The sequence below is a fragment of the Rosa rugosa genome, chromosome 6, assembly GCF_958449725.1.
Source record: "Rosa rugosa chromosome 6, drRosRugo1.1, whole genome shotgun sequence".
NCBI lineage: Eukaryota > Viridiplantae > Streptophyta > Magnoliopsida > Rosales > Rosaceae > Rosa > Rosa rugosa.
In genome coordinates this window covers 20,968,127-20,982,982 of record NC_084825.1, presented here as the reverse complement: position 1 = coordinate 20,982,982, position 14,856 = coordinate 20,968,127, and the positions used below count along the sequence as shown (strand labels likewise).

Below are 14,856 nucleotides of genomic sequence, written 5' to 3'. Positions count from 1 at the left end.
TTGACAACACTCTGCTGTAGTTCTTCGAACTGTGGTCTTGCATTTTCATAAAGTTCTTCAGCTAATGCAAAGAGGGCTGGAAACATCAGACCACTGCTTCTTTCTTGAAAGGCAAATAAAAGATTATCCAGAATTGTCTTCTGGTGGTAAGCTAATCTCCTGCCAGTTCTGAACACAGGAGTATCGAACGTTCGAAGTTCATAATTGAAAACATTTATTACTCCAGTTGGAGTGGGTTTGCTTTTTGGCAAAGCAACAGCCGTCAACGGTCTTGATGAGCCTTTACCGTCTGCCGTTTGAGACGGACTAGCCAATCCTTTACCTTGGGATTGATCAGTTGTGGCTAAGTCTCTTGGACTTAGCAGGAATCTCTTGAGGATTTTTTCTTTGGGATCCTCATTGGTTTCATGTTCTTTCCCAGTTCTTCTGCTTCTGGGATTGCGACCTTCGTCGTTGTCATCATCTCTTCTACTGAACATGGCTAATTCTCTTGTTAAGGCGTCTGGAAGATAGTTCTTGTTTCCTGCAATTAATTCAACAACATAATCATATTGGTTAAGGAATAATTGCCAATTTGCTAGTTTTCCTCTATCAGCAGCTTTATCAAGTTTGAAATTTTTAAAATTCTTTACTCTGGCACAATCGGTGCGGACAGTAAAGGGTTTTCCAAGGAAAGCTGGAGAGTTTAAAATTGTTTTCTTAACAGCTAAAATTTCTTTTTCCCCTGTGGGATAATTCAGTTCTGCAGGGCTGAACTTGCCACTACAAAATTTGCAGATTTTTTCAATGTTAGTTCCAGGCGCTTTCGCCAGAACCACACCAGACCAATAATTATCGCTCGCATATGTTTGGAGGATAATTTCATCATTCTCTTATGGTTGTTGAAGAGGAGGGAGATTTTTGCAGAGTGTTTTTATCTGCTTTACAATTTTCTCATCATCTTCTGTGAAGTTCCATTTTCTTTTGGAACTTGTCTTAAGAGATAACATCGCTGTTAACCCTGAGATCTTGGGAATGAAATCTCTCCCATAATTTATGACACCAAGGAATCTCTCTAGACTCTTAGCATCAGGAATCCTATCTGGGAATTTCCAGATTTTCTCAAGGATATGAGGTTGGAGTTTTATCACTCCATTTTTGATATTTATTCCTAGGAAATCAACTTCATCAAGGATAAAGAAGATTTTCTTTTCACCTAGGATAATTCCATGCTGAACTATCAGCTTTACAACCTCATGGAAGTGTTTCATGTGTTCTTCTCTGTTTTTGGAGAAGACGAGAATGTCATCTATGTAGACGACGCAAAACTCCGCAACATGCTTGAAGATATTATCCATTTTTCTCTGGAAGATTGAGGGATCTTGCTTTAGACCAAAAGGCATCACTAACCATTCGTAATGTCCTTGTGGTGTTCCAAATGCAGTGAGAGGTACACTCTCAGGATGCATTTTGACCTGCCAAAAACCCGACTTTGCATCGAATTTCGAAAAGACTTTAGCTCCTCTGAGCTGGTTGATCAATACTCTTACTTGAGCAATTTGATAACCGTCTTTGACAGTCTTCTTGTTGACATCTCTGTAGTCAATCACCATTCTAGCTTTTCCTCTTAGCTTTTCTGCATGATTTCTTACGTAGAATGCTGGAGCATGATGAGGGCTAGTGGAAGGTTGAATTAATCTCTTGTTCAGGAGATCTTCAATATCTTTTCTGAATTCTTTTTGGTCTTCCTCTTTGTACTGAGGAATGGCTTTGACATGACAGATAGCATTCATGTCATGTAATCGCAATTCACAGACCACTGGGTCTTTTTCCCAAAACTTCTGAGGATCTACATCGATGTTTTGCTCGAGTAGTTTCTTGATTTTCTCAAGAGTGGGAATTTTCTGAGACTCAAGCTTATTCTGAAAGTGCTTGAGATTATGCTCATGAATGAAACTAGCTTCTTCTTCTTCACTAGTTTCTTCTTCTTCTTCTTCAGAAGATTCTTCAACAAGTAATTCTTGTTGTTGTTTGATTTGGAGTATGGGTTCAAATTTGGGTTTGTAGGGGGTAAGATCACCACTATTCTGTTGTGATCTCTGATATTGGGTAGTAAAGTGAGGACCTACTATACTTCTGGCTTGAACAAGCCTGTCTGCCCAGAACACCCAATCTCCTTTTCTGAAGCCTATTGCTTCTTCATCCTGAATAAATCTCTGTTGGAGAATAAAATCATTTCCCAACAAGAAATCTGAGCCTTGGCCTTCAGATTGCCAGACATTATGGATGATAAATGTTCCTCCACCAATGGTGATATGAACATTTTTTGCTACTTTATTCATGGTGAGATGGCTTCCGTCAAATGTTACACCAGTAGCTGTTCTTTTCGTTTCTTCTTTCCAGAGTTCTTCTGGAATTACAAATCTTTTTGCAACTGTAAATCCTGATCCATTATCTACAAAGGCATGTAGATGATATTTTTTATGATCAGGGAATTTTAGTCCAATCTCTATGTAGTTGCTGTATCTACTAGTAGAGACGACTTTCGATTGTTGAAGCTCATTTTCTTGAGCTTGTTCCTTGGGAATGAATGGCTTGCATTCTTCTGGAACAATTTATGGTGGTTCAACCAGTTCAAAGTTTTCATCGGTTTTTTCTTCATCGATGATTTCTTCCTTCTTTGTTGAGGGAGAAGGTTCCATGGTTTCTTGGAACAAGGCTTCTACCTTTTTCTCTTTTTGTTCAGAGAAATATTCTTCATATTCTTGTTCAACCAATTGGCTGACAAGGCCATTCTTGGTTTTTCTTCTTGCTTCAGCTATGAAGCATTCTTTGTGATAAGTCTTTTTTGACTCTTCACAGAACATAGGGAGACCATTCTTTTCATGACATAAACATTAGTCACAAACAAATGTACCAGGGTTTACCTGATAAGAAGACATTAAGGATTCTGTCTTACTTTCTTCCCAGTTTTTGATTTTCAAAACATTCATTTGTCTGGATTCGAAGTACTCTACTTCAGAATCTGTCTCAGACTCAGATGAATCTTCTTCTTCAGACCAGGTAGAGTAAAATGACCTATCGTCTTCTTCATCATCAGAATAGGCTATTTCGTAGCCTTTCATATTTGCTGATTCTACTATATGCTCATATTCTTCAAAGAGAGCCTTAGTAGAAGATCTTTTACCCTTTTCCGGGCATTCATTGGCATAGTGCCTTTCAGCTTTACATAACCAACATCTGCAAGCTTTCTTGCTTGGTTGTTTATGTTGACGAGTATTCTTCTTTTTCTTGAAGAATTTCTTTTTTGGATCTTCATCCTGTTGTTTCTTGTAATTGGAACTTTTCTTGAATTTCCAATCTTTTCTTTGATTACTCTTTTTGAATTTTTTAGAGTAATAGTTTCCTTTCTTCTTTCTGTGGAACTTGGATTCATGACATCCCCAGTTGGTTGGCATATTCAGTATTCCGTAACAGAAATTTTCAACTCCTTTGAGTTGTTTCTTGGCCATCTTTGCTCTAAGATTGGCTTTGCATTGTTCTTTCAGTAATTGCCGGATTCTGTCGGCAATTCCTCCAACTGAAAATCTTTCAATTGGTTTTTCTGCTATGCTTTCTCGCACAGCTGTTCTCCATGGTTCAGGGAGTTTCCTGTGCAATAGGTTGACTAGATCAGTATTCTCTAGTTCATCAATCGTACAGTAATATTCTTGAAATTCATTCAAGTATTCTTCAAAATATCTCATGTCACAGATTTTGAGAGCATAGATATTTGATTTGGCCATTTCTCTAGCCTTTTCACTCATATTTGCAAGATCTCCACAGAACTGATCATACAGTGGTGTTGCAAAATCATACGGAGATTTTGAAGTTTTGATATCTTCCAGCCATTCTTTTCCTCTGGCTGTTTCCTTGAAAGAGTAATAATACTTCTTAGCTACTCCTGTGAGAGTAGTTTCAAAGTACATCTGAAGATCAGGAGCTTCAAATTTTCCAAGGGTAAGAGAAGATGCCATCATCAGGCTGTCTACCCATTGGTCAAGAGTTTTTCTCTTGTCTAGAGCTGTATCCAAATCTAGCCAGATACCATAGTTGGAAATTGGTACTCTGGGTATCTTGTCCTCTGGGACAAATCTTTGAGAATTTCTTTCTCCATTTCTGCCCGTAGGGGCTTTTTGTATAGGGAGTTTCACTTTTCCTTTTTCTCTAGTGATGAAAGTTTTGGAGCTTTCTCCGTCTTCCATTTCAACATCTTGATAGGGAAGGAGTTTTCTTTCCTTTCCTGGATTGAAGTTTTCATTTCCTCGATTAGTTTTTCTAATCGCTCAGGATTTTTGCAAAATTCTGCTTCTTCATAGAGATCATAGAGCTTTTGTGCTCTAAGCATATTAACTGGTCTGTTTAGATCAGCTTCTAGCTCTTCTTCAGTGATGGACTCTGATGGTTCTTCAGAGTTTTTTATACCACTAACACTAGCTTCTCTAGTGCTGTAGCTTCTTCTGAGAATATTTTTGTTTATCCTGATATTCTCAGGACAGGCATCACTTTTTCTGTGATTTTCAAAATTCAGATTGATTTCTCCAGTCTTTCTGCTTTCATAAATTTTAGCTTTTGCACTTTCTGCTGGTAGCTTCGGACCAGATAATTTCCATTCAATAGGAAAAGTTACTTCATTCCAAGTAACCTTATGGATCTGTTGTGAATGGTTCTTCTGACTGGTGAGGAATCCAGTAGTAAGACCAGGGATATTTGATATCCTTGTCTTTGGCTCTACTGTAGTACTCATCAGTTTATAGTATATTCTGTATACTATTGCCAATTCTTGCATATCATTTTTCATAGATATGCCATCTGTCTTGACTCTCAGTCTTAGACAGTGAGCTGCATCTTTCAAGCTGGTTGAGAAGTTGGGGAAGCAGTTGAAATATATGCCACTTGGTTGCACAGAGATGCTTCAAGGGTTCCCAAAAGACTAGCTTGAAAATTCGTTAGTCTATTGTCTTGTAAGACACATAGAACTGAACAGTTTATGCCTTCACGAGCAAGAAGTTTTATGCCTACTTGGACTGCTCCAATGTGCATAAATTGATAATTTTTTGCTTTTGCTCTGGTAACTTCAGCAGGAGTGATTAGTAGTAGATCGGTTTCTCCTGTTGTAGAGGGGGTTGTAAATTCCAGTAATTTGAAATGATGGCTATCCATCAGGTCAAATGTTCCCCTTTTGTATATTTGTTTGAAATCTAGCTTTGGAATTGAGGTGTTTTTTTACCTCATGCTCGATTTCGTTGTATTCAAATTCTTCATCATTTAGGAGTTGTACTCCTTTCTTTTTCCCGAAAATGCTCATCATATTGACATCTCGAGTTTCTTTCGGCTTTTCATACCGAATACTAGTAGAACTAGTTGAGGGATCCAGAAAAATCATGTTTGGAACATGTACATACCTCCAATAATATGGAGTATTTACTGCGTCACCAAGCATAAGTAGCACCCACTTTGGGACATCCACAAGACATGGCAAGGCCCAACCGAGACATGCATCGTGTAGCCCTATGTTCAGGCTACGCGGCGGTATCCGGAAGTCGCAAATCCGCCACCGGGAAGCCACCTTCCCGCCCTTGCCAACATGCCTCCACAACATGACTTTCTACATGCTTCTAGGCTTTCTAGACTAGAATTATGTGGGTACTTGTCCCACATCGAAGAACAAGTAGAGAAAGGGCATTCCTTCATCTATAAAAGGAATGCCCCCCCTCCCACAACACTACACATTCATTACATCTCTTGTAATCTTGTTAGGCCGCAAGGCTCGACACACTAGTATAGCTTTCAAGTGGACGTAGTCTCCCGCTCATGCGGAGGCGAACCACTATACATCTTGTGTCAATCTCTCTCTCTCTCTCTCTTTGTTTATAGCTAACTAGAGATCCCCACGGATCCAAACGTTAACAGAACATGATTCTTTTCCGGTCTTTCTAATGGTTTGAATCCATTAGCCTTCTTTGGTTTTACTGTAGGCACTTTCTTGTCCTTCAGTATATTTTTCATAGAATCCAGCGTTTTTTGCTGTTCATTGATTTTTCTACTAACACTTGTTAGCTTTTCTTCTTCCGTTTTTGGAAGTTCTTTGATATAATCCAGTTTGTTTTCCAATTTTTCTAATTGGTGGATTATAACAGGAATTTTTTCTAGATGTTCTTGATATCTAGATATTTCCTTCTGCAGGATCTGATATTTTTCATCAGAAGATTTTAATAGAGAATTCAGTCTCTCTATTATTAAATCAGACATTGTCCCCATAGGGGATTCCCCTGCTGAGCTCTTTTCAAGCTTTGATACCAGTGATTTGCGGATCTAACCAATGCTCAAATAATCAAGAGGTTTTTGTTCCTCTTCCAGAATATATAAAAGATTATCAATATCTTCTTCTAATTTATAAATTCTGGTTTGAAGTCTATAGATGATATCCCAGTAGTTGGGAGTCTCTCTACTAAGACCTTCTCTATATTCTTTCAGTTTTCTCAACTTTTCTCTCTCCTTATGCAGTTCTTTGCTAGTATTTTTATAGATAGCATTTAACTCAAGTCTGTCAATGATTGAAATCTTGAATAGTAATGTGTACTGTTTACCTTTGAAATAGAGGATGATTGCAACGTCTGTATATATATGTAAATGAATAAACTCTGATGGGCCCACCACGTTTCATCAAAACTTTTAAATAATGAAAAATAGACAGCAAAGAAACCAAACTGACAAAGACAATCAGAAAAGGGTACTACTGGTAGGGATTTTGCTAAGATGGGTAGATAGGAATGAAAAGAAGAAAAAGTTGTGTAAAGAGGAAGAAAAATAAGACACTGGGGTGTATGAGAAGTATTCTTGAGGATTTGGGGTGTATGAGCATTAACCCTTTATTTTATCCCCCTGGCTCCTTGCAAATAAGCTTGTATTGTGATGCCGATTCTGCTGGGGATCCTATGATCGTATCTCTACGGGTGGCTTTTGTATTTATTTGGGTCCTAACTTGATTGCTTGGAGTTCTAAGAAGCAACGTGGTGTTTCACGGTCTAGTACTGAGGCTGAATACATGGAATTGGCATATACGTACTGCTGCTTACATTTCTTAGCTTCGGTCCTTGTTTCCTGACTTACGTCTTCCTCTCTCTTGTCCCAAATTGTGGTGTGATAACATTGGTGCAATTGCTTTAGCCTCTAATCCAGGCTTTCACGTTCGCATTCGTCATGTTGAGGATGATTATCATTATGTGCGTGAGAAAATTATTTGGAATGAGCTTCAAGTTGGTTACCGATGTACGCGAGACCAGATTGCTGATTTCCTTACCAAAGGGTTGTCTATTGCTCGTTTCTTGTTCTTGCTCTCCAAGCTTCCTCTGCGTGCTTGCCCCATCAGCTTGCGGGGGTATGATGAACAGTTGTGTCTTGTCAGAGTCCTCTAAATGATTCCAGCCTTGGAGGCCAAGTCTAGTTGATGCCAAAGTTTAGTCCTCTGTAAATCTCTGTGTTTAATACTTACCTTATTACCTGTATATGATGTAATATAAATAAGCCATACAATTGATCCTCTGTGTGTGAGGTTTTCCACAAACTCTCTGTCTCTTTCTGTTATCTTTCCATATAGGTCATTGAAATGAGCACTGACAGGCACTACTAGAATTTTGCTCTTAGACATCACGACAATTACATCGGTGAGGAATTCACGCGATGTACAAAAATGTCATTAACATCGATTCCTCAAATTCCGATTTATATGCATATAATTGACGTCGTTTATTACTGTTGACCGATGTCTACAATTTGATTCTGAAATTTAAAAAAAACGCGGAAAGAACTAAGTTAAAAATTTCAATACGGGGGAACAAAATTTTCATTTCCCACACACTTAGTCAGTTTTCCCACTCTCTCTGGCAGCCCATTTTCTTCCTCACTCACTTTATCTCCGAAAGAACTGGCGACCCATCTCTCTGGCTCTTCCCCGAAACCCTAGCCGTCTCCTCCTTCCTCTCTCGCTCTCTTTTCACAGCCACCACCGCCTCCCTCTCCTCCGCTCACTCCCGCTATTGTCTCTCCGGCGCCATCGCCTCCGCAGGCAAGCGCTCTCTCTCTCTTTCTCTCTCTAAAACCCTCTCCGTTTGGTTTTAATTTGGGTTATTCATGGTTCCTTCTGATTTCTCCTGGTTGCCCAAAACCCCAATTCCTTCTTCTCAAATCCAGCAAAATCCCATCAATCCCCACAACTTATGCTTGTAAAACTGTGCCGTGTAACTCCTCAAAGAAGAATCTTTCTCTGTTCTGCCATTAGAGCTTCGAATGCAAGCGCTGCCGCCGAGTCTTCTTCTTCTTCTTCTTCTTCTCCGGGACTCTACTCGGCCAAGCAATTTGAGCTCACAGTTCCCAACATTGACTTGGTTCTCAAGGACGTCCGCCCCTATCTCATCAACTATGGTGGAAACTTCGACGTTGTGTCCGTCAAAGACGGCGTCGTTTCTCTCAAGCTCCAAGGTAGGATTTCATTTCCGTTTTGTTTTCCCAATTCTGAGTTTTGGGTTCTGTTAATTCCAAATCATACATGTAATTTGATCATGAAACAAAGTTAATGTTTTAGTTTCAGTTTGTGGTAATGAGAATCTGTAATTTAAAGGAATTGGCCTCTAATGTTGAAACAGGGGCTTGTGGAAGCTGTCCTAGCTCAACAACCACCATGAAAATGGGGATTGAACGAGTGCTTAAAGAAAAGTCTGGAGATGCACTCAAGGATATTCAACAAGTCTTTGATAAAGAAAACAGAGAGACCACAGTTGAGGTGATAGCTTTTGATTTCTCGACATGTTTATACAGTGTCGATGGATTTTCGTGAGGAGTGAGTTTATGATTGTAAGTGCAGGCAGTCTCGACACATTGAGGCCGACGAAGAATTTTGAACTATTGATGCTATATGGTAGCATGTTGCCAATTGCAATACGTGCAGTTTTTCTAACTCAAATAGGTAATCACCATCATGTTTGACATGGTGAGTTGGTTTTCAGTTTTGTCAGTTTCTCAGATGTGCTTTTGTCCAAGTGTACGTTAGTTTGGGTTATTGTATCTTCCCATTATCTGGTAGAATGATAGAGGACTCAGCTGTATACTTTTTGGAAATTGATTTACATTTAATGTATTGCAGGAAAGGCACATTCCTTGAAGATAGAGAAAATTTTGTTTCAAGGCAAATCGGACTATTAGAATGTGATGGTCTTCCAGGTGACTTGCTCTTTTGAAGATGTTATTGGCACTTTATTTCTAGTCATCTGTATATATTATTGATGATACATATTCTGTTTACAGTCATCAACCTATGGAAAGGTTCTCGTCCTAGATGGGGTGATTCAGCTGACAAAAAGGGATGAATGTGTCTATCAAGAAATGATTACTCATCTTCCTCTCTGCCCAATTCCAAACCCCAAGAAGGTAATATTATTATCTGGGAAACATAGGACTAAACTAGAAATATGCACTTCTTTCCTAAAGAGTAAACACACACACTGACACAATTGTCAAATTATTTTGTTTTTAGAACATTACGAATGAGTTGAAGCTACTTTGGTGAACCTTGTTTCTATGTCTTTTCAAATATTCATTAAGAAGATGATGTGCGATATGGTGTAGTATCATTCATTTTAATTTCTTGTCAACTCATTATCTTTTTAAATTGGTGTTGTTCAGGTTTTGGTTATCGGTGGAGGAGATGGTGGTGTACTGAGGGAAGTGGCTAGTCATTATTCTGTCAAGCAAATAGATATATGTGAGATTGATAAGATGGTTGTTGATGCAAGTTAAAAAAAAAAAAAAAACAATGAAACTTTTGGATTTATTCTTGGTTTTCTGTTAAATGATCATATTATCCCCAGTAGCTGGTGGAATATTTCATGCATGCCTAGAGACGTCATATGTGTGTCACACACACACATACATATGTATTTATATGCACTGCTACATCACTTGGAGTAATTCAATTTGTCTAGAACATGCAAGTGACCATGTGGTTCTCCTTTGAGGTACTAATGGACTGGGGAAATTGTAGGAGAAATAATAATTTATTGTTCTTGCTTCTGTATTCCAGGTTTCAAAACAGTTTTTCCCTCGTGTAGCCAAGGGCGTAGCTAGCCTAGGGCGAGAATGGTCAATTGACCCTTCTCAATTTTTGGAAAACCTTTAATTAGTGTTAATGATCTATGAACCTTAATGGAATGAAATAAAATTGACCCTTCTCAATTTTTGAAAAATCCTTAATTAGTCTCAATTTTCAAAATTCAATACAAATTTATCTTAATTAGTTTTAATTATCCTTGAACTTTAATGGAATGAAATAATATTTAACACTATTAATACACTACATTTATCTAATTAATACGAATCGATCTTTTCAAGGTTTTCTTACCCTATTGATCGATATATGCCCATATGCGCATATTTACGATTCTTTGTTAATATGCTAAATTGAAGTAACACATAATTTTTTCTATATTTATCGTTCATCTTGAATCCCAAAATTTATTCAACATGATTTAAGGATCTTTCAATTTCGGCATTAGTACAAGAAATATTACACCTAAATTTTCTTAAGGGTCTATGCTAATATATATATATATTTTTTTGGGCAAAACATTGTGTTATTTTTAGAGGACGACTGTAAATGAGTATAATTTGTTAGTTAATAAAGTTTGACCCTCCTAAGTGAGATTTTTGGCTACGCCACTGCGTGTAGCTATTGGATATGAGGATCCCAGGGTGACACTCCATGTTGGTGATGGTAAGATCATCTCATTCTTCTTCTATCTAACTATGCGTCCTTTTTTTTTTTTTAATACAAACAGCTTCCTCATTAGCTCTATGTTAATGTTGTAGGAGTCGCATTTTCAAAGGCTGTTCTAGCAGGAACTTATGATGCAATAATTGTGGACTCTTCTGATCCCATAGGTAATACTGTAATACTAAGAAATCAATATTCATCTTGGCCTAAGATAAATTTTATAACATTCCTTTGCTACCCGTGTAGTTTTCGGAGCTAGATATGGAACTGCATAGTTTGGTTGTAAAACAGAACATTACCAAACATGCTGGAAAAATTTTCAAAATTTTATTTGTAGTTACACATAAGTGAAGTGTCTGCAACCATGTATTATAAAGAAGTAGATAGTAGTTCAAATAATCAACCATTTTTCAAGAAACAATCCAATTCAATAATACCTAATAGCAACATGCTTCAATTCATTCAATTAGTTGTTTGTTAAAAATAGTAAGGTTCCGAAGCATTGTGTGCTTGGACAATTAGCTTTTGCCAGTTTAGAAATTGAAATGACATTGATTTTCATTGTAGGTTTCATTTAATAGCTGCTGCAGTGAAAAGAGGTTTAGTTTTGAATTTCATTCAGCTTTTTTGTTGTTTAGTTAAAAAAAAAAAAAAATATTTTTTCCAAGTTTGATCGTCACAGACCCCATCCAAAACTAATCTTTAGACCAGAATTGATATCATCCCAAAACTAATCTGTGCTTTTGTAGTTTGAGTTTGAAGAAGCGGAAGAAGAAGGAGAAGTTCCAAATGCAGCTTGCCAAGAAAGGTATTTCGTTCTCTTCTTCCTCTCTGTACCCAAGCAACTTCTTTGTCTGGGAATAAATTGCTTTTGAATTACTGGAAATGTTCTTATAGCTCAGTTCATATTTTTGTGAAGCAGTAATCTATGGTTATCAGTTGAAAGATAGAGTTCTTTATTTAACTTGGATCTTATGTACTCTAAAAGTGATATGTTGAATGCTATGTCTTATACTAGATGACATCTGGGCAGAATCGGCAGTAGGTCTTATGCAAAAGAATTTCAATCCTTAATGTTGGTGCTTGCAGATCGAAGGTGCTTTTGTTCAAGGAATTGGGTTTTTCATGCTTGAAGAATACATAGAAAATTCTGAGGGATTGGTGATTTCTAATGGTACATGGATGTATAAAATTCCTTCCATAGACACTATACCCAAGCAGTTCAATGTCGAAATACTAAATAGTGGACATGCAACACAGTAATCGTGTTCTCTCTTCAAAAGGTATGTCATTCAGATTTTTGCTCAGAGTTCTCATGTTAATGAAGTAGCATATTAAGGGCCAGTGTTAAAATATTCTCTTATGTATCTTGGAGTTTATACATGGAAACTCTGCTGATTTGTTTGGCAAACACATTACTTCATTGGAAACCTTGATTGGTGCTATGTTAAAGAAATTCATAGCTTATTGATAGCTAACATGTAATGTATATTCCTAGATGAGTTGGTGCTATGTTAAAGAAATTCATCACTTTCACGTGTAGTGTAACCATAATATCAGCATAGAGGTGCACTTTTATATTAATGTTTCTTTTTTTCCTTTCGTAGGATGACTTCGCTTTCTGGCAAATCCACTTTGTACAATAAACATTATAGTTTCACTTCCGACCAAGGTATATGCATTATAGTTTGATGGAAACTTTGGTTTAATTATAAATTAATAGTGCATTTACCCGTTGATTATGACTTATGTTATTGAATACATTCATAGTGGGCAGCAAAGACTCGGAAAGTATACACCCAAGAGGAACTTGAAGAGGTCCGCATTGAAGTAGCTGACTATTTGCAGACTTTGCTATAGATGCTGACTCTACCAAAGTGATTTTGAGTAAGGCTAGCTAGATTTTGTAGAATCATTTTGAAGTAGAACGTTGTACAGTTGCAGGTGAACTAAACTGCATATAGTTATTGCAATAGTCTATTTAGGGCTAGCCTTGATGTAGGTTAGGGTGTTTTTGCCTATTTTTGGAACTATTAATAATTCTGATGTTGGACAGAAATTAATGCAATGCCCCATATTCAATTAATTCGAAATTTCATGTTGTCGAATGTGGATTACATTCATTTTAGCAGCAATTACAAATTTTCTGGACATCATCTCATATAAGGATATGATGTATATACTCCTGTTTCAAATCTTTGTTAAACTACAAAAACGATGTCAATAATGAGACAATACATCAATTTTGAAACTAAAATCGATGTCTCGTTTTTCATGGATAACGACGTATAGAGTAAGAAGCGATGTTTACAAAACTAATTGACGTCGATGTAAACTACATGGAACGATGTCTGGAATCAATGTGGACATCGATTTTCAATTTGGGAAACGATGTCTGGAATCAATGTGGACATCGATTTACAATTCGGGAAATCGATTTACAATTTGGGAAACGATGTCTGGAATCAATGTGGACATCGATTTACAATTTGGAAAACGATGTCTGGAATCAATGTGGACATCGATTTACAATTTGGGAAACGATGTCTAATATTAATATGGACATCGTTGTTAACCTAAAACCTGATGTAATATAGTAAAATGGACATCGCTCCATAAAAGGAAACGATGTTTATTATAATAATGCACATCGTTTATTATATACTAAGGAATGTAGATTGAATCTTAAATAGTAGGATATATGGAATATATGCGTGAACCTCATAAACGACAGGCAAAATGAAAAGAATCCGATGTCTGATACCATATAAAACATCGTTTCTAATATGAATAACGATGTTAAAATGAATACTTCTGCTATTGGACCTATGCTTCATTAAGCATTAAATGCCAAAATATGAAGGTTTAACAATATCTAAACACACTAATATGTCAGCATAATAACTGTTTTACATCGGTTCCATAAGATTATTCGATGTCTATTGTTGAACTGGACATCGGTTTTTGACCGATGTCTTTTTGTTCGTGATCTTTAACATCACCCACTAAGACATCGGATGGTTTTTTTTTTAACATCGGTTTCTGGCCGATGTAAAAGGCAAAAATCCTAGTAGTGAGGCTACACAAGTAAAAGAATTCAATCCAACTAATAACAATATATTACTTCAACCCCATAATTCTTCTTCCTTATTAACTGTAGTAGTAGTAGCAATAAATGAATCAAATTTGTACATCCTTAGTTCTTTGAAAATAAAGCTAAACAAAACAATGAACTCCCTTGTTGTCTCTAAATGCTCTCCCTCCGGCAGTAGCGTAGCTCCAGAGAAACCTGTCTCTCTAATCTGAGCTGCCGTCGAAAATTAGCAATGAAAGCATCAGCCCTTTGATCAACATCCTCATAATCAATCGAAGAAGAACGACTAATTGTGCTATGAATTCTTCTCAAGTGGGAGCTATTCTGATAATCAGATGTATCAACTTCTATGCAGCCCTCCATACCCAATCTGTCATTGAAGCTCAAACACCGCCTTTTAGTTGCAGCGCATCCAAGAACTGAAGCTATGCGCCACCTCTGTAGTTTAAGGCCAAGAAAAATGAGTCTCACTTTCTTCACTGCTTTCTTCAGGTGGCTTACAAGTGACAAACTCCTGACTCTACCCATGACTACAATGTTGTCTTGTTGGAAATGAATATGGCCGGTGGTGACTAATGAAGAGGCTAGGGCTTCCTTTTATAGAACTGAGAAGATTCTTGAGCAAGAAACTGGTATGACTTTGTGGGTCACTAGAAAGCGTGTTAGAGAATGATTGAGTCATTGGCGTGTTAGAATTCTGGATGTGAGTCATGTGACATGTTCTACAGCTATTTTAATATATATATATATATATACACACACACACACACATACTGGATACACATCTTCTACTTAATACACCACATATTAACCTTTTTAATTCAACATTGTACTAGAAACACAATCTCATACTTCCCTTCCTAAGAAGAGCGCTCCACTTTTCATGGAGCTAGATTTCGAAACCCTAGTTTCGTGAAGCAGGGCGGCGGCTTTCTTCGTTTGCCTTTGACGCTCCGGCGTCGCTATCTCGGTTCGG

At 37.3% G+C, this 14,856-nt stretch overlaps 1 protein-coding gene and 2 pseudogenes across 1 annotated transcript; 2 read left to right on the top strand and 1 right to left on the bottom strand.

Annotated features, from left to right (window-relative positions):
* The first annotated feature begins 8,151 nt into the window (after positions 1 to 8,151).
* On the top strand, positions 8,152 to 8,854 carry LOC133716369 (nifU-like protein 1, chloroplastic; annotated as a pseudogene).
* Positions 8,855 to 8,925: 71 nt separating this feature from the next.
* Positions 8,926 to 12,013, top strand: LOC133716368 (spermidine synthase 1-like; annotated as a pseudogene).
* Positions 12,014 to 14,033: 2,020 nt separating this feature from the next.
* LOC133716367 (uncharacterized) lies at positions 14,034 to 14,410 on the bottom strand. The gene has a single exon (XM_062143078.1). It carries the CDS (start codon positions 14,406 to 14,408, stop codon positions 14,034 to 14,036), a length of 375 nt encoding a protein of 124 aa, XP_061999062.1. The 5' UTR covers positions 14,409 to 14,410.
* Between the last annotated feature and the right edge of the window lie 446 nt (positions 14,411 to 14,856).